Raw genomic sequence first — 26666 nt, forward strand, 5'->3', positions numbered from 1 at the left:
CACCACAAAACAAACCACAAGCAGACGCTGTTGTGACTGTCAGATTAAATGAGGATTGCTGTGTTGAATCTGCAGGTGGACGTTTGGTCTCTGGGCATCATGGTGGTGGAGATGGTGGACGGAGAGCCTCCGTATTTCAGCGAAACGCCTGTGGCTGCCATGAAGAGGCTGAGAGACGAGCCGGCGCCCACCGTACGCAACGTTCATCAGGTAGCAGAGTTCTTACAAACATACACACAAAACAGTGGAGTTCTATATCTATATGTAAATAATATATAAATCATAATAAATGAACGAAAACGTTATTGGAGACTAAGCCTAATGTCATAAATATACAAAATAAAAATAAATAAATAAATAAAATAAAACAAAAAATTAAATTAAATTAAATTAAAAATAAAAACACTGATAAATAATAACAAATAAAATTGTCAAAATAAAATAAAATGTATAAAATAATAATAAAATAAAAAATAAACTTATAATTTAATAATATTAATAAATTACAATATTAAATGGACCAAAACATTACTCTACAGCAGGCTAAACCTAATGTCATGAATACAAATAAAAGAATTAAAAAAAAAAAAAATTAATCAACAAATTAAATAGGTCATAATTAATCAAATCAAATAAAAAAAAAATTGTTAAGCAATTGAATGACATTAATAAATTAAAAACCTGCATCTCAAATGTTTTTAAATTCAAAACAATCCTTTGTTTTTCATATGTGGATTAAAAAATAGATTTTGACATTTTCTGCAAAACTCACCACTATAACGCTAAAGTGTTGTGGGCGAATAATAATAAAATAAATAAATAAATAAATAAAATAAAATAAATGTAAAATTTTAAAGATTTTACATTCGATCCTTTGTCTATTTTTTTATGTGGTTAAAAAAAATAGATTTTGACATTTTCTGAAGTGCAAAACCCACCACTATGATTCTAAATAAAATAAAAAAAGTAAAATAAAATTTTTAAATTTAAATAAAAAAACCCTGGCATCTCAAATGTGTTTTTAAACTCAAAACGATTCTTTGTCTTTCACATATAGGTTAAAAAAAAATAGATTTTGACATTTTCAGAAGTAAAATAAATAAAAATAAAATAAAAAAATGCAAATAAAATAAAATAAAATTAAAATTAAATAAAAAATATAAATAAATAAAATGAAAAAAAAAAAAAAAATACCTGCATCTTAAATGTGTTTTTAAACTCAAAACAAATAAAATAAAATAAACACCAAATAAAAAAAATTAATTCATAATTTAAAGAAGTCGAAATGTGGACAAACTGATAAAAACATGTTTAAACTAGTGTCCATATCTGTTGAAAAAAAAAAAAAACATCCATGTCTTGGTTGTAACAAGGCAGTGATTTTGTTCATTTGCAGGCGATTGATGTGTTCTTTTGTTTCTCTGTGAACGTCCCATCGGTCTGCAGGTGTCCCCGGTGCTGAAGGACTTCCTGGACCGCATGCTGACGCGGGATCCGCTGGAGCGGGCCAGTGCCACAGACCTCCTGGAGCATCCCTTCCTCCTGCAGGCCAGCTCTCCGCAGTGCCTGGTGCCCCTGGTGGAGCAGTACCGCAAGCGCATGTCCCGCTGCTGAAGCCCTGCATCCACACTGGAGCGCAAACCAGCCAGGAGTGGCAAAGCGCTGGCTTTTCTGGGCTGTCAGAGTGAGAAGCACCTCGTGTTCCCCGGAGCAATCAGGACTGAGACGGCTGTTTCATGAGAAATGAACTCTAGAAAGCCATTTTCTCTGTCTCTGAGGACGTCTTATTGGTGCTTAAAAAGGTGGTGAATAAGAGCAGAAGTGCGTCTGACTGAGATGCCGCTGGGTTTTATGTTCAGCTCGAAGCACGTTATCGTGACTCACATCGAATCTGCGGCCGCAGGAACCTGGAACAAGCCTCATTCCTGAATTTCATCCATACTTGTGTTGGTTTTTCAGAATATTTTGGCTAATTTTATAATGGTTTCATATATGATCTCACTTTTGGTGTTTACAGCTCTTCTACAACTTTATTATCGTTAACAATTTACAATAAGATTCCATTAGTTAACATCAACTGACACTGAAAAATACTTCTAAAGCTTTTACTAATACATTATTAAAATAAAATAAAAAATTATAATAATAAATTAAACTGAATAAAATTGTAATTGTAATGGACCTGAACTAACACGAGCTAACTGTTAACAAATTATACTGTAATAATTGTTGGTAAATGCATTAAAATGTATTATGCATTGTAAGGCATTAACTTAATATTAATTGTCTACAAACTGGAATTATCATTTTCAGTTGATTATATTAATTACAAGTTGTGTGTATATTTGCTAAATTTCAACATTTTCAAATGTGGCTCATCAGTCAGATTAAATTAAATTAAATTAAATAAAATTAAATTAAATTAAATTAAATTAAAAATAACACAAAATAATAAAAAATGTCAACAGCTTCAAATGTGGCTCATCCAGTCAGATTTTATTAAATTAAAGTTAATGTAATATAATTTAATTTAAAAATTAAATAATACAAAATAATACAAAATTTCAACTGCTTCAAAAACCAGTCAGATTAAAAATAAATAAAATAAAATAAAATAAAGTAAAATAAAATAAAGTAATACAAAATAATAAAAAATTTCAACAGCTCCAAATGTGGCTCATCCAGTCAAATTAAATTAAATTAAATTAAATTAAATTAAATTAAATTAAATTAAATTAAATTAAATTAAATTAAATTAAATTAAATTAAATTAAATTAAAAAATAAAATAAAATAATAAAAAAATTCAACAGCTTCAAATATGGCAGATTAAATTAAATTAAAAAATAAAATAAAATAATACAAAATAATGCAAAATTTCAACAGCTTTCAATGTGGCTCATTCAGTTAGATTTTATTACATTAAATTAAATAAAAAAATAAAGTAATACAAAATTATAAAAACATTTCAGCAGCTTCTGAATGTGGCTAATCCAGGCAAATAAAATAAAATAAAATTAAATTACATTGAACTAATTTAATTTAATTGAATTTAATAAAAAAAAAATAGAAAAATACAGTCAATAAAAATAAAATAAATCTGGTGTCCATATCTGTTGAAAAGCTTCCATGTTTTGGTCGTAACAAGGCAGTGATGTAGTTAACCAACATTAACTAATTGAAACTTATTGTAAAGCATTACATTAATATTAATTATAATCTGCAATTATATAACACAGTTGTATGTATTACTGGATAAACTTCAACATGTTAAAATGTGGCTCATCTAATCAGATTTAAACTTTTTTGAGTTGAGTTTCTATGAAAAGATCAAAAAATGGTCAAAAAGTCAAAAGACAGAAACAGTACTTCAATAATCTACTTTTATTTACGATTTTGAAAAATGATTGATATTTAATTACTTGCACCATGTATTTGGTCATATTGCAAATCTCTTTATTTTCAACAACCAATGATGGTGTGGTACTTTCAGTTCTGTTTAACACATTTACCATTTTAAATGCCAATATTTTATCTAGAAAATCAGCCCAGAAAATGTGGAAGTCCGCAGATACGGTCTGGACCGGCTGAAAGAGACAGGAGGCACATATTTGACCTGCGTTTTTACAGCTTGTGTAAGACTGGCTTGCATGGCTAAACAGTGGCTTGAATCTTAATCTGAGGAACGCAAGCGTTTCTTGAGAAAAGGCGGTGAAACGATGTCATTTGTTGTCAGTGCTGACAGGTGCGAAACGTTTTTATGAGCCATTGTAACCAGCTGTATATATTATAATGACCTATTTATGATTATTTTTCAATGGGTCGACGAGCACCTGCTTTTGGAAAGGGTGCTGCGAATGGTTTGTAAACCGTGTAAATATTGCATCTGAGCTTGAGCGGCCATTCCTGATTTCTTAAACTGCTGATTTGGCGGTGGGCCGTCAGAAGAACAAATAATGTACATAATCAGAGTGGGAAACGACCCGTATTTGCATTTGTTTAATTATGAGAGAGGAAAGGGAAAGTCTGTTTGTTGGTGTGCGTGTGCGCGTTTACATTGTGATATTTCCGCATCCTACCTGTTGTACTGTGAAGTTTCCTTAATGATCATACTGACAGATTAAAAGTGAGCAGGAGAGAGATGTTGATTTGTGTTTGGGGCCGTTCACACAGGACACCTTTTGTCATCATATGCAAAGCATTTATTTGCTATTTTTTCAGTGTTACATGAGCAAAAATTCATCCAAAAATTTAGACATTTTTTCTCAGAAAAGTGCGAAATAAACAAACAAACTTGAATTGCGACATAAAACCTCAAAATTCTGATTTTTTTTCAGAATTTCAGTTGTGCAAAAAAAATTCTGACTTATATCTGACAAAAATTCTGCCTTATTCTGTTTATATCTCACAGTTCTGACTTTTATATGATAATTGTGAGAAACCAAGTCTGAATTGTAAAATTACCTTTTTAAATTTTTATTCTGAATTCAGAATTCAGAGAAAAGCAGAATTGCGACATATAAACTCAAAATTCTGACTTTTTTCCCCAGAATTTCAATTGTGCAATTACCTTTATTATTTTCATTCTGAATTTAGAATTCAGAGAAAAAGTCAGAATTGCAACATATAAACTAAAATTATAATTCTATTAATAAATCTGTTTATATCTCACAGTTCTGACTTTTATCTCGTAATTGCGAGAAACAAAGTCCGATTACTTTTTTTTATACTGAAGTCAGAATTCTGAGAAAAAAATACCTTTTTTATTTTTTATTCCCGAATTCAGAGAAAAATTGCAACATATAAACTCAAAATTCTCACTTTTTTCCTCATAATTCTGTTTATATCTCGCAATTCTGACTTTTATCTCATAATTGCAAGAAACAAAGTCCGAATTGTGCAATTACATTTTTGAAATTTTTTATTAAGAATTCAGAAAAAACTTCAGAATTGCATCATATGAACTCAAAATTCTGACTTTTTTTCATCTTATAATTGCGAGAAACGAAGCTTGAATTGTAAAATGACATATCTTATTTTTTTCTGAATTCAGACTTAAGAGAAAAAAGTCAGAATTGTGACATGAACTCAAAATTCTGTTTATATCTCACAATTCTGACCTTTATCTCACAATTGCAAGAAACAAAGTAAATTGTGACTTAGTTTTTTCCTCACAATTCTGTTTATATCTCACAATTGTCACTTTTTTCAAATAATTGTGAGAAAGAAAGTCTGAATTGTGAGATAAAAAGCCACAATTATCTTATTTATTTTCATACTTATATAATTTACAAAACAGTTGAACACTAAAAAATGGTGTAGAAACAAATTTAACTCATGTAAAATTCATGTGCATTTCACAAAAATTTGCGAAGAAAAGTCAAGTATTACATTGAATTAAATATGAAATTTTCGAGGATAAAAACTAAAATAGTATTTTTTTGCAAAACACTTCAATAATCTAAGCTTCTAAAGTCATATGATGCTTTTTTTGTATAAGGAACAGTCCCAAATTGAATGTCAAAAACAAACTTAAGTGAGGAAGTTTGAATATAGAAATGAGATTTGAGATCTGCAGAATTCAGAGAAAAAAAGTCAGATATATAAACTTTACGTTTTTATATCTCACAATTCTGACTGTTTTACTCATAATTGCAAGAAACAAAGTCTGATTTGTAAAATAAAGTTTTTTATTTTTTATTCTTAACTTAGAACAGTCAGAATTGTGACATATAAATGCATAATTTTTAAGTATAAAAAACTAAAATAGTATTTCAGTATAAAACGTTGTTGATGTTGTTTTATGAGGAACAGTCCCAAATGTAATTTTGTCAAAACCAAACTTCAGTGTGCAAGTTTGAATATAGAGCTAAGATTTGAAGTCAGCAGTGGAAGGGAATTGAATAACGACAGGCTGTTCCTCACAAATCTGTCATATTAAGCTAAAAGTATTTCCGAACTCCTGCATTTGTTTCTATAAGTCGCACTCCATCTGTGTTTGAACGCAGGGACGCATCTGGTGTGAACGGCCCCTGGTTAGTTTGCACAGCTCTGTGTTTGTGTATATGACGCAGCCGAGGACACATGATTCATAATCAACCTTCTTTCACAACATGTGTCGTGTGCTTGTTTGGATGTCGGTTGTTGATGAAGAGAACTATACGTTTAAATTTTTTAAAGAATAAACCATGCATATAATAAAAAACACTGATATCAAGTTTTATTTCTCATATACACAGATGCTCCAAGCGTACACAAGTGCTTTATTCATATATGTCTCAGTTTATACGGTTGTTTTAATATATTTGTCTATCAAAGAATGCAGAATATAAACTATTTACATCAAAGATGTATAGATGCATAGATTTACAAAACTGTTTTTTAATGCATACAAATCACAAAACATTTTTGACTTTGCTTCACTTTTCTCAAAATATGCTTATAAAAATAGGCTATAACATGCATGCATGATAAGTACTTAATGCACAGACACTCTTTAGCAGTGCATAATTAAATTAGCTGAAGAATGTTAATGAATCTACAAAGGCAGTTCAAAAGACCTTGAGAGCAGCAGCAGCGGCAGCAGTTAAAAGTCTCAAGAGAGCTCGAGTTCTTACATTCATAAAGTACACGGCTATTTATAACGTCTTTCTAAATGCCCATGTGAGTGTTTTACTCTAAATATGCATTTTAAAGCTTATTTAAGAGCAGAATTGCTCTCAAACTCGCATCTCACCGCACTAATGCTGTCCACACTCGGCTGGCTGTTAACTCTCATGTGCGTGTGCGAGAACGGGAAGGTCTCAGATCGTGACATCTTCCCTTTACCGTGTCCAGCTTCGCTGGGACAGTCTCTGATGTGTCGCATGAACTCAGGAGCCGTGAATCTACGCAGGAGTCTGTTTCCCAATCCGGAGAGCCCTGAAGAGCGAGGTTTGATCCTTTCAGGTTCGAGTTCTTCTCGACTGAACAGAAGTTTGCTCTGTCTGGTTGTTTTAGGTACGCTGCTGCGCTTTTGCAAGTCTTTTCTACTCTCGAAAGTGTCAGCGACAGTGGTTTTTGCACTGTCGTGACTGTAGAACTTCGCCACAAGTGGTTTTTCATCTTGTAGCGACGCTCTTTTGAATTTGGGAGCAGATCTGTTGACTTCGTTCACTTCGCCCTGATAAGATTGTTTCCTTCCAGTTCTGAGGTCGAGATTAAACGACCGCGTTTTGCCCCAAAGCGGCGTATCGCTGTCTGTCTTCCGTTCGGCATTTATAGTGCTCCCGACATCTTTCAGCACTGAGTTTTGAATCTGTTTCGAAGCGAACAGCAGATCCGGTTCGTCTTCGGATTTGTTGAGGGTTTGGTTTGCGTCCGGACGTCTGAAGCGAATCCGCAGGCCGTTGCTGTCGCCGACGCGGAGCTGTCTCTGAAACAAGGCCGGAAGGATTTCCTCATGTTTGCTTTGGATTTGTTTGGAGAATCTCTCTAAGACCTGCTTCGGGAGGCGATTGGGCCACCGCAGGTCTTCGGCAGGTTCTCCGGTGCTGTTTGTCGGACTCACAGTCTTCTTTCCGCACCCGTTGAGGGTTTGTACGCACTGGTTGTGGCCGAAGAAATCAGCAACTTGGATGGCCGAGTGGCCGGCGTGGTTAGTGTGATCCAATCGCAGACCAAGCTTCTTAAACGCCCGGACGAGGAACTCCAAGACTTGGCTGTGTCCTCCGCATGCGGCGTACATGAGGGCGCTGTTTCCCCAAGTGTCCGTGAGCTCTGGATCAGCGTTGAACTGCACCAGGAGCTTCACCGAATCTAAGTATCCATGTTCACATGCGAGACTCAAGGCCGTGCGTCCGTGATCGTCCCGGGCGTTCACATCGGCGCCTTTTTCCAGCAGAAGCTGGGTGAATTTGGATCTGGTTGCCTGCTCCTGAAGGCACACGGCGTGCATCAGAAGCGTACGGCCGTTTTCGGCTTTCCCGTTGATGATACGGCCATCCAACGCATCCAGGACGAAGCGTGCCAAGTGGACTTTCCCGCTCTGCATGGCTTCCAGGAAAGTTTTGGTGCCAGATCCCTGACACAAGTCCTTTGGCCTCAGCATCATGATCTGGAGTTAGTTTGTGGTGGTTATTGTCAGGCAGCTCAGAGTTTCTGAGTCTGGTTTGAGAAACTGTCTGTGTTTTTATACCTCAGCGCTCCGCACGCCCTCCCCGTGTTGCTACGGAAACAGCCATCCGAGAGCGGCGATGCTGCTATGGGTCCATTCACAATCACCTCCTCTTTTCTCAGCCGGGAAGGGAGAGAGAGATGCACTAATTCGGTGACAAGAATTACTCAGTGGTAAAAACACGGGTTTGTTTTATTCTCCTGTCAGGTTGGATATAAAAGGATCCGTTGCCTGAGCAACAGCGTTGATGGCCTTCTCTTTTTGGTGTATATAAAAAAAAAATATATGTTTGAAACACAGAGTGCTTTGTAAGGTTTCTAAAGGTCAAGTCGGTGTATTATAAATGTTTAAATCCCTGAGTCATGGTTGATGAACCTGCGGAGGTGGTTGGTTAGTATGCAGATTAACACACATTGTGACTCAGTCCGGCTGACTGTCTGAGCTGATGAAACAAATGTTCACATCAACATCTGCGCCAAAACTCATTTACAAAGAGATGCGATATTTGTTTTCACAACACTTTTAATTGACTTTAATTATTGCTCGGTTGAAGTGTTAATTATTTCAGAAACTATTTGTGTTTTTTGGCAAGTCAGGCTTCACTGTAACTACTGCTCACATTGGTTTAGTGATCGTATCATGCATCATGCATTCTCATATACTCTATCTCATTCCCCATACATTGTATCTCATACATCATATCTCACGTCATATATCATCGTATATTTAACATATCATCACATAATTTCTCATATCTCGTACATCGTATATATAATTTTTCATACATTGGATCTCATACATCATATATCACATCTAATTTCTCATATCATGTATATCAAATGTCTAATTTCTCTTGCACTATATCTCATACCTCATATCTCACATCATATATCTCATATAATACATCATGTCTCACACATAAAATATCTAATGTTATCTCATACATCCTATCTCACATCTCATTTCTGTGTACGAACTAGGAAACTCATCATATGAATTTGTACGAATTAGCGACCTTGTAAAATATGTACAAATTGGATTAGATCGGATTAAAATATATATTTTAATAATATCTAATTTTCATGCATTATATCATACATCATATCTCATACATCAAATATCTAATTTTTCATGCATTATATCATACATCATATCTCATACATCAAATATCTCATTTTCATGCATTATATCTCATACATCATATCTCACACATCAAATATCTCATTTTCATGCATTATATCTCATACATCATATCTCATACATCAAATATCTCATTTTCATGCATTATATCTCATACATCATATCTCACACATCAAATATCTCATTTTTCATGCATTATCTCATTCATATCTCATACATCAAATATCAAATTTTCATGCATTATATCTCGTACATCAAATATCTAATTTTCATCCATTATATCTCATACATCATATCTCATTTGTCATGCATTATATCTCATACATCAAATATCTAATTTTCATCCATTATATCTCATACATCATATCTCATTTGTCATGCATTATATCTCATAGATCAAATATCTATTTTTCCATGCATTATATCTCATACATCAAATAACTCATTTTTCATGCATTATATCTCATACATCAAACATTTTTCATGCATTATCTCATACATATCTTGTACAACAAAGATCTCATTTTCACACATTATCTCATTCATATCTCATACATCAAATATCTATTTTTTAATCATTATATCTCATTTGTCATGCATTATATCTCATACATCAAATATCTATTTTTTCATGCATTATATCTCATACATCAAATAACTCACTTTTCATGCATTATATCTCAAACATCAAATATCTAATTCTTATGCATTATATCATATATCAGATATGTCATTTTTCATATATTATATCTCATACATCAAATATCTCATTTTCATGCATTATATCTCATACATCATATCTTACACATCAAATATCTAATTTGTCATGCATTTTATCTAATAGATCAAATATCTATTTTTCCATGCATTATATCTCATACATCAAATATCTCTTTTTTATGCATTATATCTCACATCAAATATAATTTTTTATGCATTATATCTCATACATCAAATATCTCATTTTAATGCATTATATCTCATACATCAAATATCTAATTCTTATGCATTATCTCATACTTCAAATATCACATTTTTCATGCATTATCTCATACATCATATCTCAGTCTTTATATATCATAGCTCACATCTCATATCATACATACATTATAGCTCATATATCAAATATCACTTCTCATATATCATATTACATATCATATATCATACAGGACATCATATATCATGGGTTTTGATTTGGGCCAGCAACCATAAACAAACCTCTAGTATTGTGGAGGTGAGTTTTGAACAGGTAATTTTCTAGTGTTTTTACTCATCATGAATGTCCTTAACAATTAACATATTGTTTAAAAGGCATTTCTCTGGCTTAGATTATGGTGTTAGAAATGCAAAGGTCATGGGTTTGAAATGTAGACCTTAAATGCACTCTAACTTGCTCTGGATACAATCATCTGCCAAAATAACCATAAATATGATCCAATCCAGAGACCCCCTGAATATCCACCCGAGCAAAAGTCACTAGTGCATTACTTGTGTCTCAGGTCACTTTGATCACTCCAAACCAGACAAAGTCTCTCGCTGCGGGTTATTGCATTTCCCATAAACCAGGACGACCTGTTGCTTAGATGTGAGTGATTTTATCTACATAATGACACACGTGGCGCGGATGGGCGCTGCTTCACCCAGACACTGCTGGGTAATTCAATTTATGATCAAAATAATCTCCACTCGAAAATCTCTCGTGAAAAGAAACCTGCGAGCTCTCGACATGTGCCGCTCTTTGAGATGAAGGCGACAGCTATAAATACATGAGAAACTCAGAGATTCAAGAGGATGCGGATCAGTTGGTTTCGGAGAATGGATTTGCCATTAAGAGAGACGAAATAAAGCAGGTCAACAAATCCAGTCATGAGACTATCAGTGATGAGGAATAATCTTTATATTCCCAGTACGTTGTTGGAAGAAGAAAAACCTTAAAAGTTGAGTCAAATTATGACTTCAGAAACTTGACAATTTTGGACAAATCTAAAACCATGTTTCCAGTTGGTATTTATAAATATATATATATATATTCAGACATTTAGTTTAATATTCTCAGATTTCTCAAACCGTGTTTCCAATTCTGGTAATGTATTTATGTTTATATGTATTTTTTTTCGAATTGTATTTAGGTTAAAGACAAAAAAGGGTTTAAGCATAAAAACAATAAGCGTAATACTGCTTTAAATTGTTGTTTTTTTACATAAATATTGTTACACTGAATGATAATGTAACATTATTTCAACCAAATTTTGACATTTTATTTTCCAAAAACTTATTTAAAACCATAAAAGTGGACACTTTACTTAATACTTACATTTAATGTGCTTTCTATGGATACAACATTTTTTGACGTGGACGTCTTAACATCTTTGATCCATTTATTTAGAAATTTGTTTGGAAATTTATTTAGACATTTTAGGCCAAATCTAAAACCATGTTTCCACTTCTTATTTTTATTTATTTAGAAATGTTTTAGAAAACCTATTTAGATTATTTTTAAGTGTCAGTCCATTATCTTGGAAAGTGCCATATGCTACCATTTAAATCATCCAGTTTAGATTAATTCAATGTACTGTAAACTTTGTCATTATCAGAATCCAAAATTTCACAGACAAATGTTTAAAATGCCCATCACAGCACAGATCTTTAAATAGTAACAGCCTCTCCTTAAGTCTGGCGCAGTCGGTCATAGATTATCTCCTGTCGTCCAAACCGACTGAACCAACACAATAACTCACTTGAAGCCGGGCGGCTGCCTGCGAAGATTCAAAGGGCTTTTTTTGGACGAGTAAAAGGCTGAAATAGAGAGTGAGAGCTGTGAGCACTTCACCCGATACAGTCCTATAATCACACCTTCACTTCTGCTTTCAGATTCTCTTTAGCTCTTGTTTGACATGTATTTGTCTGCAGTGTTGTTCAATGCATCACAAAATTAGCTTGGCGTATTTTTAAACCACGCGGCTTAGTAATTACAGGAGCAATTACTGCACTAAATTAACCTCAGTTAATTGAAGCAACATATATTTTTGGATGCATTAATCCTGATACTATTTATGATGCATTGTGTGCAAAAAAAATACAAAATGGGTATGTTGGGTATGTTATTGTAAACATGGATTAAAAAAATACTGAAAAAACATATGTATCCAAAATCATGTTAATAAAGTTTATGCATCCAAAAACATGTTGATAAAAACATATGCATCCAAAAACATGTAGAAAAAACATGCATCCAAAAACGTATGCCAATAAAGCATATGCATTCAAAAACACATGGCGAAAAAAATATGCATCCAAAATCATGTAGAAAAAACATCAATAAAACATATGCATCTAAAAACATGTCAAAAACATTCATCCAAAATGTTGAAAAATGTGTCAATAAAGCATACATCCAAAAAAAGTCTGCCAAAAACCCCACATACATCCAAAAACATGTAGAAAAAAAACATGCAACTAAAACCATGCCGATAAAACGTGCATCTCAACAAACACATGCATCCAAAATCATGTAAAAAACATGCATCTAAAAACGTCAATAAAGTATGCAACTAAAAACGTGTCTCAAAAACATATGCATCTAAAAACATGTAAAAAACATGCATCCAAAAACATAAAATAAAGCATAAATCCAAAAAAGCATATATCCAAAAATGTCTGCCGAAAAAAACATACGCACCCAAAAACATGTTAACAAAGCATATGCATCTAAAAGTGTGTCTAAAAAAACATTTTAATCCAAAAACATGTAAAAAAAAAAACATGGATCTAACAATATGTTAATAAAGCATATGCATCTAAAAACGTATCTCAAAAAACATATGCATCCAAAAACGAAAAAAAAAAAAAAAAAATGCATCCAAAAAAAGTCAATAAAGCAAACTTCCGAAAATTTCTGCCGAAAAAAACATATGCACCAAAAACATGTTAATAAAGCATATGCATCTAAAAGCGTGTCTAAAAAACATTTTTATCCAAAAACATGTAAAAACAAATGCATCTAAGAACATGTTAATAAAGCATATGCATCTAAAAACGTATCTCAAAAAACAAATGCATCCAAAAACATGTAGAAAAAACATGCACCCAAAAACATGTTAATAAAGCATATGGTGAATAGCATATTTGAACACTAGATCAAGAGAATCGACTGACTTTAAACTCTTTAAATTTTGATGACTTTGGTACGTTTATGTAAACATGGATTAAAAACATATGTATCCAAGATCATGTTAATAAAGGTTATGCATCCAAAAACATGTTGAAAAATCACATGCATCGAAAAACGTGTCAATAAAGAATACATAAAAAAAAAACACATGCATCCAAAAACATGTAGAAAAAACACATCCAAAAATGTCTGCCGATAAATACATATGCACCCAAAAACATGTTAATAAAGCATATGCATCTAAAAGCATGTCTAAAAAAACATTTTCATCCAAAAAAATGTAAAAAAAAACCCCCATGCATCTAAAAACATGTTAATAAAGCATATGCATCTAAAACTGTATCTCAAAAAACATGCATTCAAAACATGTAGAACTCTAACTCTTTCATAGCATGATTTAAACAAAAGCAGTATTGATTGACTGGCAGAATTCTTTTGGAAAACTTTAGTGTTGTTGCATATTGATGCATAATTCAAGTTCAGCAGTGATAAACTCTCTCTCTCTCATTGTCTCGTTTGAGCACAGATGTAAATGTGTGTGACTCAGCTGTCATTGATTTCTCCTTCAGCGGCGTTCAGAGTGCGTTTGGACCGTATGGATGGACGGAAGCATGTGTGGATCCTGCTGGGATTTTCTCACTTACGGCTAAAGCACAGCTTGGACCTGCTTCATTCTCACAGTGTTTTATATTAAAAGATAAACGTGTAATTAAAAATCAGCAAGTGTTCAGATCGCAGCATCGGGATCTTATGAATATGATCCTTGCATTCAAACTGTGAACATAAATTTGTACATCATTTAGACCTTTTTTTGTTCATCTGTAGTATTTTGCTACAGAAAACAGTATTATGTCTAAACAAATTTCTGGATAAACAATGTGTATTTTTCTACATTTCTACATAAGCGAGCATAAACTCAGAATGGGAAGCATGGTTTTAGAGTTTGGCCTAAATGAAGCCGTCAACTCAGTAAACGTCCATACTTAATCGACTCAGTAAAACCTCCATTGAAGAATTCTTGAGTTTGTTCCTTAATTCCTGGTGAAGGGAGACCATGTAAATCAGGGTTTAAAAATAAATGTCTTATTATGCAAACATCTTAAGCGGGTGGGTGCGCGGCGGTGGGCTGATGGGGTGCCGCTGCTTTGGCATAATTGGGCAGATGGATGCAGAAACGAGAAATGACCACATAAATACCCCGTGTCTCATTCCCCACGCGGATCGGACCTGAAGCTCAACGCTCGGAATAGCCAATTAGAAATTAAGGTTGATTTTCAGTTAATGCCTGATCGTCAGTCAGGATTGACTGCGAACGCCACAAATGGAGGTTTCTGCTCAGCGAGACCGGTGACTGATTCTAAGAGAAGATGTTTATAGAAACATAAATGTGAACCGAACTGACACTATGGAAGCGAGTTCAGAACACCTCGCTGGAATAACCTGGGCTTTTAATTTTGATGACTTGGATATGTTAATGTAAACATGGATTTCATATTTAAACTTTAAAAAGTCCAAACAGACAGAAAGTATCTGAAAAACTCAAGCCCAATTTGCACACACTGCATCCTAAAGTTTCAGGATTAGTGTATCTAAAAACATACTGAAAAACCATATGCATCCAAAATCATGTTAATAAATGTTTTGCATGTCAATAAAGCATATGCATCTAAAATCATGTAAAAAAAAAACATGCATCTAAAAACATGTCAATAAAGCACATGCAACTAAAAACATCTCTCAAAAAACATATCCATCCAAAAACAGGCATCCAAAAACATGTCAACAAACATATGCATCTAAAATCATGTAGAAAAAACATGCATCCAAAACATGTCAATAAAGCATGTGCATCTAAAAACGTGTCTCAAAAAAAAACATGCATCTAGAAACATGTATCTAAAAATGTATCTAAAAAAAATACATCCAAAAACATGTAGAAAATGCTTTCAAAAACATATCAATAAAGCATATATCCAAAAATGTTTGCCGAAAAAAACATATGCAATCAAAACCGTAGAAAAAACATGCATTCAAAAACATATCAATAAAGCATATCTTAAAATGTCTGCTGAAAAAAACATATGCACCCAAAAACATGTAAATAAAGCATATGCATCTAAAAACATTTTTAAAAACATGTATCCAAAATGTCAGTAAAGCATACATCCATAAATGTCTGCAGAAAAAAATATATGCATCCAAAAACATGTCAATAAACCATGTGTCTCAAAAAACAAGCATCCAAAAACACGTAGAAAAACATGCATCCAAAAACGTGTCAATAAAGCATACATTCAAAAATGTGAAGAAAAAATCTGTACAGTCAACATTCACCATTGCAGTTAACAGCTTCCGCCGTGATTCATTAACTGACGCCCTCAACTCTGAACTCAAAGAAAATCTTGAGTTCCCCCACTGATAATTACAACATTCACATGCACTCATCTCATACAATCGCTGCGACATGACTGAAGGCAACACAATCGGCATAAAATACAGGCCTTTGACGAGAGTCATTCTGCTGCTGCTGCATTACAGCAATTTCCTCATGTTGCATCTGTCATTTAGTCTTTCTGAAGAGACAGAAAATACAGAGACAGAGAGAATCTTTATGCATGTACAGAACAATTGAAAACACTAAATCAGGACGGTTTATATAATTCACAGTTTCTGTTCTATTATCGGGCAGATCTTTGAAGCGATTCTTTTATAACGGGTTTGAATGTGTGTGTTTAAGCAGCTGACAGACTCGATCACATTCACACTCTCTAGCGTCCTTTGGTTCGATTCAAGGACACACAACAGCTTGACTTGAGCGGACGCTTCACACTTTGTCATGTGGAATGAGAGCGGGCAGCTGGGTCATTGTCACAGTTTTTCGCCTGTGTGTCCTCACAGAAGCCATGAAAGTCATGAGAGGGCAGGTCAGACAGGCAAGGACAACTGCATTTACTCAAAATGATCCAGTCAGTTCACTAGCTTCCACCTGGTTTGATGGAACAAACACTTTCTGGGAAGAACTAAATGCTAGAACTTTATTTCTGAAATACTTGTACTGGTAATAGGCTGAAATTCTGATCTTAAAGTCTGCAAAGTCTGCAAAGTCTTCCAATTTCTTTTGTTTTTCTCTGCAATCATTTGATGGCAGACACTATTGTGCACTGTGCATTTGAAATAATCCATATTGTATAAAGCACTATAGAAACATAAAAACATACACATCCAAAAACATGCTAACACAGCATATGCATCTGAAAACATGCAGAAAAAACATGCATCTAAAAACATGTCAATAAAGCATACGCATCTAAAAACGTGTCTCAAAAACATTTGCATCCAAAGACAAGTAGAAAAAACTGGTAATTGGCAGAAATTCTGATCTTAAAGTCTGCAAAGTCTTCCAATCTCTTTTGTTTTTCTCTGCAACCATTTGATGTCGGGCACTACTGTGCACTGTGCATTTGAAATAATCTGTATTGTATAAAGCACTATAAAAACAAAGCTGATAACAAAAAGTTGAGGGAAATGCAGCAGTAAAGCACCAGCTACTCAGTCCACCAGCATTCATGCAGCATTTCCACACCCCAAATGGTCCACATGTGTTTTTAAAGCTCTTCAGATTGATGCAGCTGCCAGTCATTTAGAGTAATAATAAGAACATCTTTGTCATTGATCAACGAGGCTCAGTGATTGGTTTACTCATTACACACAGGCCACGCCCTACTGGACACACCCACTGCTCTCTACAGCATAGGAAACAGTTCAAACTTGCATACTACTAACATGTTTATTTTTCCATTATTTTAACTCATTACACTTACTCAAGCCCAATTTGCAAAAGTTTCACAAAAGGTTATTTGTGGCAAAGAAGGTTTTTCAGATTATAAAAAGGTAAGAAAGAGATGGTTATTTAAAGGATCTTTGATTGAATTGTTCAATGGTCTCAAAAACACATGCAAAAAAATGCTTCCAAAAACATGTCAGTAAATAATGTGCTTTGAAAAATGTGTCTCAAAAACATATGCATCCAAAAACATGTAGAAAAAACATGCATCCAAAAATTTCAGCTAAAAGCCTTATTTGCATCCAGAAACATGTCAATAAACCATATGCATCCAAAATGTGTAGAAAAACACGCATCCGAAAACATGTCAATAAAACATGCATTCAAAAATGTCTGATTAAAAAATTGTTTGCATCCAAAAACATGTCAATAAAACATGTGCAACTAAAATGTCTCCGAAAGACATATGCATCCAAAAACATTTAGAAAAAACATGCATCCAAAAACATGTCAGTAAAGCATACATCCAAAAATGTCTACTGAAAAAATATTTGCACCCAAAAACATGTCAACAAACCATGTGCAACTAAAAATGTCTCAAAAGACATGTGCATCCAAATAAAATGAAGAAAAAATATGCATCCAAAAATGTCTGCTTAAAAAATTATTTGCATCCAAAATCATGTCAATAAAACATGTGCAACTAAAAATGTGTCTCAAAAAAAACATGCATCCAAAAAAATGAAGAAAAAATATGCATCCAAAAATGTCTGCTAAAAAATATTTGCATCCAAAAACGTCAATAAACCATGTGCAACTAAAAATGTGTCTCAAAAAACATATGCATCCAAAAATGTGTTGATTTGTCGAAAAAACATACATCTAAAAAAATAAATAAAGCATATGCATCTAAAAACGTGTTTCAAAAAACATATGCATCCAAAATAATTTTGGATACAATTGTAAATCAGTTAGCTATAATTTAATTTGATTCTATTTTAAAATTGAAGACAGCAACTGAACTTAAAATAACTGGACATTTATAGTAGTGTATATACAGTTCACATTGACATTAAAGTTGAAATAGCTGGAACTTTTATAGTTTTTGCAATATTTATCATTGCATCGTGCCAATTGATTTTAGGTTGTATACCGTTTGTGCAGTGTGAGTATCTAAAAAAATAACTAAAGACATGAAATAAAACATGCTTCGCTATGAATAACCTATTCATGATCACTCAACGCTTTGAAAAGGCAAAAGTGCATCATAAAAGCACTCAAAGCAATCTGTAAGCAGCCGTTGAACTACAATAACAATGTGAGCTTGAGTCCATCAGTGATGTGACTATTATCCCAGCAGGACGACAATCACAATGAGACGTTGCCAACTTCAGGGAAGTGCCAATGCTGGAGACAGAAAAGACCAAAGACCTTCTTTTCCCCTATGAACCTTCAATTACCAACTCCCACCACCGGGCCGACTGTCATCCCTAATATCTGCTTGCCCTCGTCTGAGGTTTACTGTCCGGTGGAGCTTCTCAGCTGTTTGTCTTATTATGTAATGCTGGGAGATCTCCCGCTCACAGCTGCAGTGTGTCTCAGCGGACAAAGTCCTCATTAAAATCTGCTACGTCACGCAAACACAGCTCCTAAACACTTCAGTGAGGAAAGACCCACATTTACAAAACACTTTGTCGAGATTATATTGCAAAATGCCCCTAAATCTGATAAAAATGCATTTATGAGAAGTATATTTCGCAATAGAGGTCTAAAGGTTTGCAGAGATGAAGATATTTGAGCACCATTTAAATATTACTAGTTTTCTGTTAGCAGTTTGATCTCTATTAACAAACGTCCTGTAAACTCTAAATCAAAGGAGCATCAGAAGTGGCACCTGTGGCCTCGACCCTCAGATCCAAACACCGTCTCATTGAAATTCTGCAGTTAGATGAGCAAAAACCTTCTTTCAATTTGCTGAGCACCAGATCTAGGTCGTTTTCGTCCTTCTCGCCTCTGACAGCTCAATAAATCGGACGTTTGGTCGGCAGATGTATGTCTCTCACGTCTGCATCGCTCTGTTTTTTCAGCTAATGGCCTTGCTGGATCTTTGTCTTTTATTAGTGCAGTAACAGCAGACGCCTCGGGCCTGAAAAGAACAGAAAAGATAAGAAGCAGACAAATCTGGCACGGTTTCCACAATTGATAACAATCAGAAATGTTTCTTGAGCAGCAAATCCGCATGTTAGAATGATTTCTGAAGGATCATGTGACACCAAAGATTGGAGTAATGATGCTGAAGCTTTTGCAGGAGTAAATTATATTTTAACAGATTTTAAATTCCAATAAAATTTCACAATTTTACTGTTGTTACTGTAGTTCACTTTACATGTTATGATTTGGAGTTTTAATTTTGCAATTCTGGCTTTTATTTTATTTTTTCATAATATCACATTTTTATTTCATTACTTAGTATGTCATATGCAAAAAAAAAAATCTATTAAGTTTACTAAATAATTTACTATTACTAATTAACATAATTTTTTAATACATTTTTGTTTCATAATTATGAATCATGTCATAATTGTAACATCGATATCTTAATTTCAATTTATGACTTAGTATGTCATCATTTAAAATATTTTATTTCAGAATTATGGCTTATGTATGTCATCATTTTATTTGTATCTCATAACTATGGCTTACTATGTTAGTTATGACTTTATCATAATTGTGACTTAATATGTAATCATTTACATTTTTATCTCATAATTATGGCTTACAATGTCAATAATATGACTTATAATTATGACTTTATGGCCTGGTTTCACAGACAGGGCTTAGACTAAGCCAGGATTAGCCCATAGTTCAATTAGGACATTTAAGTAATATTTATAAACATGCTTAGAAAAAAACATTATTTTGATATTTTATTTCATAATTATAACTTAGCATATCACCATTTAGACTTTTTATGCCATTTATGATGTAGTATGTCATAAATATAAGATTTCGTGTCATCATTTTGACATTTTATCTCATAATTATGACTTTTTATGTCATACTTTCAATTATTATTCAATTATATGTCAATTATTTCAGTTATGATTTACTATGTCATGATTTTGACTTCTCATAATTATGACTATTTATGTCACAACTATAATGTTTTATAAAGTTTTTGTCAATTATGTCATAGTATGTCATAAAAATAACATTTTGTCATAATTTTGACATTTTATCTCATAATTATGACTTAAACAAAGGCGCTGATATAATTTAAGATTCGTCAGTGCAAATTTCTTTCAGTTGAAACAGCTCAGACTTACATTTTAGTCTTAGACTAGGCTTTAAGCCTTGTCTGTGAAACCGGGGGAATATCTAATAATTTAAATTTGTATATCATAATTATTGCTTTCTATGTCAATTATGATTGTATCTTATAATTATGGCTTGATGTGTAATAATTTACATTTTTATCTTATAATTATGGCTTAGGTCAATTATGACTTTACCTCATGATTCTGACCTAATATGTAATACTTTCAAATTGTAGCTCATAATTATAACTTAATATGTAATAATTTTTATCTCACAATTTTATCTTTTACTGTCAATTATTCTATTTTTATCTTATAATTATTGCTTACTATGTCAATTATGACTTTATCTCCTAATTATGACTTAATATGTAATAATTAATTTTTTAATATCATAATTATTGCTTACTATGTCAATTATGACTTTATCTCCTAATTATGACTTAATATGCAATAATTTAAGTTATCTCATAATTATTGCTTACTATGTCTATTATGACTTGATCTCATAATTATGACTTAACATGCAATAATTTTACATTTTTATCTCATAATTACTGCAATGTCAGCTATGCTTTTATCTCATAATTATGACTTAATATGCAATAATTTAAGTTATCTCATAATTATTGCTTACTATGTCAATTATGACTTTATCTCCTAATTATGACTTAACATGTAATAATTAATTTTTTAATCTCATAATTATTGCTTACTATGTCAATTATGACTTTATCTCCTAATTATGACTTAATATGCAATAATTTAAGTTATCTCATAATTATTGCTTATTATGTCTATTATGACTTGATCTCATAATTATGACTTAATATGCAACAATTTTACATTTTTATCTCATAATTACTGCAATGTCAGCTATGCTTTTATCTCATAATTATGACTTAATATGCAATAATTTTACATTTTTATCTCATAATTACGGCAATGTCAGCTATGCTTTTATCTCATAATTATGACTTAATATGTAATCATTTCAATAATTTATGACTTAGTATGTATGTGAACAGTATTTAAGTGCACTGCACAGTGTGCAATAAGAAGTATGTTAGTATTCTATTCTATGTTTGAAACATAGTCATAATAATTCATGCCAGAAAACAGTTTGGCTAATTAGCAAAGAAATCTACAAGTCCTAAAAGCTCATGAGTCATGTCTAACTAAACTAAATGAAAGCTAAAAAAAAGAATAATTTATAAAATCAATCTTATTCCAGATTATCAAACAAAACATGAGATGAAATAATGGAAGAACCCTTTCCTTTCTAATCCATTGTACTGTTTTAAAAGCTCCGCTAAACGAGTCACGTGCATTTTCACCACTGACATTTCCATGCAACACACTTCCAGGCCTCACGTTTCTCACTCGGCTCCACCTGCGTTTGAACTCATGTAGCACTCGCTGTTTATAGATGCAAAAATGAACTATAATTGGCCATAAAGCAACAGAGCGCCGTTACGGCTCAGCGCCTTGTTTTGTTCTGTGAAGCCATTGGGGACGATAAATTGTTTTTAAGGAAAAAGCCGCCGGGGTGATGCAACTGGAAATGAACACTTAAGGGATGAGGGCTCCCGCGCCGAGCCCAAGATCAACAGGTGCGTCCGAAAGAACAAAGTAATAAAGCGATCTTATTTGGCTATTAAAAACAGTTGGAATTCTGGGTAGAGCAAACAAGAGCAGGGATGCAGTGTATATTTTTATAGAGTTATAGAGATTTGAGATCTGTTGTTTTAAAGTTGGCCATCTGGGTTTTGAGTGTTGTTCAGCATATTGCAAGCACATTTTTCTAAAAAATTATGCTTTAGTAAAAAAAAAAATTACATATTAAGTCATAATTATGGAATTGAAAGTTAAATCTAAAAATTAGATTTAATGTCATAATTTTGATATTTAATCTTATAATTATGGCTTAGCATGTCACAATTGTGCCTTTTTATCATCATGATTTAGACTTTTTTGTCAATTGTCATAGTATGTCTTAAAAATAATATTTTTTATTATTTTATCTCATAACTACTTAGACTTAGAATGCCGGTTTTAACTTTTTATTTTATTATTATGACTTAGTATGGCATAATTATAACTTTCTGTCATTAGGACTTATTAAGTCATATATATAATAATTTATATCATAATTACAACATTTACTTATCTCATAAATATCACACTGTAATATTTTATCATAATTTCAGCTTTTTTTAAAACTCAGTTTGTCATAATTTTACCTAATATGTCATAATTATAGCATTAGCATGTCACAATTTTGAAGTATTATCTCATAATTATGATTTGTAAAAATTAAATAATGTAATAATTCTAACATTTTGTCAGAATTTTGACTTTTTATCTAATAATTATGACGACTTATGTCACAGTTGTTTTATATCAGAATTTTAACTTTTTTATTTCATTCTAACTTTATAATCACGTAATTTTGATATTTTATTTCATAATTATAACTTAGCATGTCACCATTTAGACTTTTTATGCCATTTATGATGTAGTATGTCATCATTTTGACATTTTATCTCATAATTATGACTTAATGTCATAATTATAACTTTTTATGTCATACTTTCAATTATTATTCAATTACATGTCAATTATTTCAGTTATGATTTACTGTCATGATTTTGACTTCTCATAATTATGACTATTTATGTCACAAATATAATGTTTTATAATGTTTTTATCAATTATGTCATAGTATGTCATAAAAATAACATCTTGTCATCATTTTGACATTTTATCTCATAATTATGACTAAGAATGTCAATTTTACCTTTTCTTTTTTATTTTACAATCATTACTTATGGTATGATTATAACTTTTTGTCATAATTATAACTTAGTAAGTCATTTTCAACTTTTAACCTTATAATAATGACTTAGTATGGCATTTTATGTTACAATTTCAACGTTTTATCTCATAAATATCACACTGTAACATTGTATCACAACCTTTTAAACTTTTTAAAACTCATTTTGTCATAATTGTAGCATTTTATTTCATAATCATGACTTAATATGTCATATACTTATAGCATTTATTTCACAATTTTGAAGTATTATCTCATAATTATGACTTGAAATTATGTAATAATGTAACAATTATAACATTTTATGTTAGAATTTTGACTTTTTATCTCATAATTATGACTACTTATGTAACAACTATAATGTTTTATATCACTATTTCAACTTTTTTTCACAATTTTTTATTTCAGTCTTAGTATTGACGTAATTTTGACATTTTATTTCATAATTATAACTGTCACAATTTAGACTTTTTGTCATTTATGACGTATTATGTCATAAATATAACATTTCATGTCATTTCTAAATTTTATCTCATAATTATGACTAAATGTCATAATTATAACTTTTTATATCATACTTTCAATTTGTCAGTTATGACTATGACTTTATCACAACTGTAATGTGTCATAACTTTTTAAAATTTCATTATAACTTAGTGTCATAATTTTGACATTTTATTTCATTATGACTGTCATAATTTTGACTTTTTGTCAATTATGTCATAAAAATAACATTTTGTCATATTTTCACATTTCATCTCATAATTATGACTTGAATGTTGAATGTTAGTTTTAACTTTTTATTTTACAATTATGACTTGACCTGAGTATGGCATAATTGTAACTTTTTGTTATAATTGTGACTTAGTAAGTTACATGTTCAACTTTTCATCTAATAATAATGACTTAGTATGGCATAATTATAACTTATATCATTATTATAACATTTTATATTATTTCAACTTTTTATTTTATATCACTTGTATGTTATGATTTCATAAATATCACACTGTAACATTTGATCATAATTTCAGGTTTTTTAAACTTATTTTGTCATAATTTAACATTTTATTTAATAACCATGACTTAATATGTCATAATTATAGCATTTGTAACAATTTTGAAGTATTATCTCATAATTATGTAATAATTCTAATTTATGCCAATAGTATGACATGATTTTGATTTTTTATCTCATAATAAAGACTACTTATGTCACAACTATGTTTTATATCAGAATTTTAACTTTTTTATTTCATTCTACCTTAGTTTGTCGTAATTTTGACATTTTATTTTATAATTATAACTTGTAGTATGTCAGAATTTAGACTTTTTATGATGTAGTATGTCATAAATATAACATTCCATGTCATAATTTTGACATTTTATCTCAAAATTATAACTTTTATGCCATAATTTAAATTTGTTACAACTGACTTACTATGTCATGATTTTGACTTCTTATAATTGACTTAGTGTCAATTTTAACTTTTTATCTCATATTTATGACTTTATATGTCATAATTTCAACTTTTTATCTCATAACAATGACTTAGTATGTCTTAATTTTTATTTTTTTTTTACACTTGTATAAGTAAAAACAAAAGCAACACTGAGCTGCATGTGACTGTAAACTACTGTAGGTAACCTTCTTTTTTAAACGTGGTGTTGAAACCTTGAGTGACGGATGAAAAACATTAAATTCTGATTTTCAGATCAGTCCAGAAGAAAACTGGGAATGTTGTCATGGTGAATATGATGTTTTTCTCGGTGGATGTATTTTTGGCTCGTCAGGACCCTCGCTGAGACTAGACGCTGTGGTTATTTCGCCAGAGAGCCACTCAAGCAGTTCGGACACAAAAGCAAGTTGCTTTTTATAGCAGAAGTGCTCACGTTCACAGTCTGACAGAACCTTGAACAAAGAATTAAAAGCTCGTCCGAGTAAAATAGCTTTTATTCCTGCAGACCCTGTAATTTCACACATCTTCAGCTTCAGCTTCTCTTGAAGGACACAATTATTGAACAATTCAGGCCACAGATAACTCAAGTTATTTTCTGAAGGATTGTAGATTTCAGTCTCTGCTGCTAAGAATATTCTGGCTTTGTGATTATAAGCGCTGACTCACAGACGGACACTAGGATTCAGCCTCAAATTCACTATTCTTAACAACTTTTTACAAAAGTGACAGTGAAGACATTTGTAATATATATATTTGTAAATCAATGCCATTCATAAGGTTATAATTATGATGCAAAATGCTATAATTATGACATAAAAAGTTGTGATTATAAGATAAAAGTAAAAAAAATCTTTGATATACTAATTCATTTTTTGTAATAAAAACTTTAAATTATGACATACTAAATCATAATTATGAGGTAAGTCAAAGATAATATATACAAAGCCATAATTATGAGATAAAATGTCAAAGTTATGAAATATAAAACATAAAAATCAGAATAATAATCTGATTATAATAAGAAATGTTTCTTTAGCTAATGCTGAAAAGTCAGTTTTGATCACATTTTACAAAATATTCACATTGAAAACATATTTAATTGTAATAATATTTTACTTTTTTAAAATGTATTTATCACTAAATTTAAAAAAGCATTTAATTTTTTTACATCATGAAAAAAAGTAATTGACATTTTTTTCTCATATAATTTTGACTTTTTTTCTTGAATTGCACATTTATTTCAGAAAAGCGAGAAAGAAATCAGAATTATCATTTAAAAAATCATCAAAAAAACTGCATAAAATTTAGCGATAAAAGTAAACTGTGAGATGTAAACTCAGAATTTTTATGTTTTATATTTCATAACTTACATTTTATCTCATAATTAAGGCTTTGTATATATTATCTTTGACTTATCTTATAATTATGATTTAGTATGTCAAAGTTTTTATTTCAAAAAATGACTTAGTATATCAAAGAATTTTTGACTTTTATCTTATAATTATGACTTTTATGTCATAATTATAACATTTTGCATCATAATTATAACATAATTATAAAAAAAATGTATATTATAAATGTCTTCACTGTCACTTTTGTAAAAAGTTAAGAATAGTGAATTTTTTGAGGCTGAATCCTAGTGTCCGTCTGTGAGTCAGCGCTTATAATCACAAAGCCAGAATATTCTTAGCAGCAGAGACTGAACCCTATAATCCTTTAGAAAATAACTTGAGTTATCTGTGGCCCGAAATGTTCAATAATTGTATCCTTCAAAAAGTGTTTTTTTTCCTCATAATTTTGACTT

At 31.6% G+C, this 26666-nt stretch overlaps 3 protein-coding genes across 3 annotated transcripts in view; 1 reads left to right on the forward strand and 2 right to left on the reverse strand.

Moving 5' to 3' along the window:
* The window catches only part of LOC141296209 (serine/threonine-protein kinase PAK 6), a 43141-nt gene extending 41527 nt beyond the window's left edge, over window positions 1–1614 (forward strand). The window contains exons 8-9 of the mRNA XM_073827484.1: window positions 76–210; window positions 1447–1614. Of these exons, the coding sequence (XP_073683585.1) occupies window positions 76–210; window positions 1447–1614 (303 nt within the window). The remainder of the gene's footprint in view (window positions 1–75; window positions 211–1446) is intronic.
* A 4816-nt stretch (window positions 1615–6430) lies between these two features.
* On the reverse strand, window positions 6431–8118 carry LOC141295202 (uncharacterized). Its single transcript, XM_073826405.1, has one exon. It carries the CDS (start codon window positions 8089–8091, stop codon window positions 6697–6699), a length of 1395 nt encoding a protein of 464 aa, XP_073682506.1. The 5' UTR covers window positions 8092–8118; the 3' UTR covers window positions 6431–6696.
* An 11-nt stretch (window positions 8119–8129) lies between these two features.
* LOC141296210 (Fanconi anemia group M protein-like) overlaps window positions 8130–26666 on the reverse strand; it is a 35711-nt gene continuing 17174 nt past the window's right edge. Inside the window, exon 6 of the mRNA XM_073827485.1 lies at window positions 8130–8299. Within this exon, the coding sequence (XP_073683586.1) occupies window positions 8130–8299 (170 nt within the window). The remainder of the gene's footprint in view (window positions 8300–26666) is intronic.

Source organism: Garra rufa, chromosome 21, assembly GCF_049309525.1.
Source record: "Garra rufa chromosome 21, GarRuf1.0, whole genome shotgun sequence".
Taxonomy (NCBI): domain Eukaryota; kingdom Metazoa; phylum Chordata; class Actinopteri; order Cypriniformes; family Cyprinidae; genus Garra; species Garra rufa.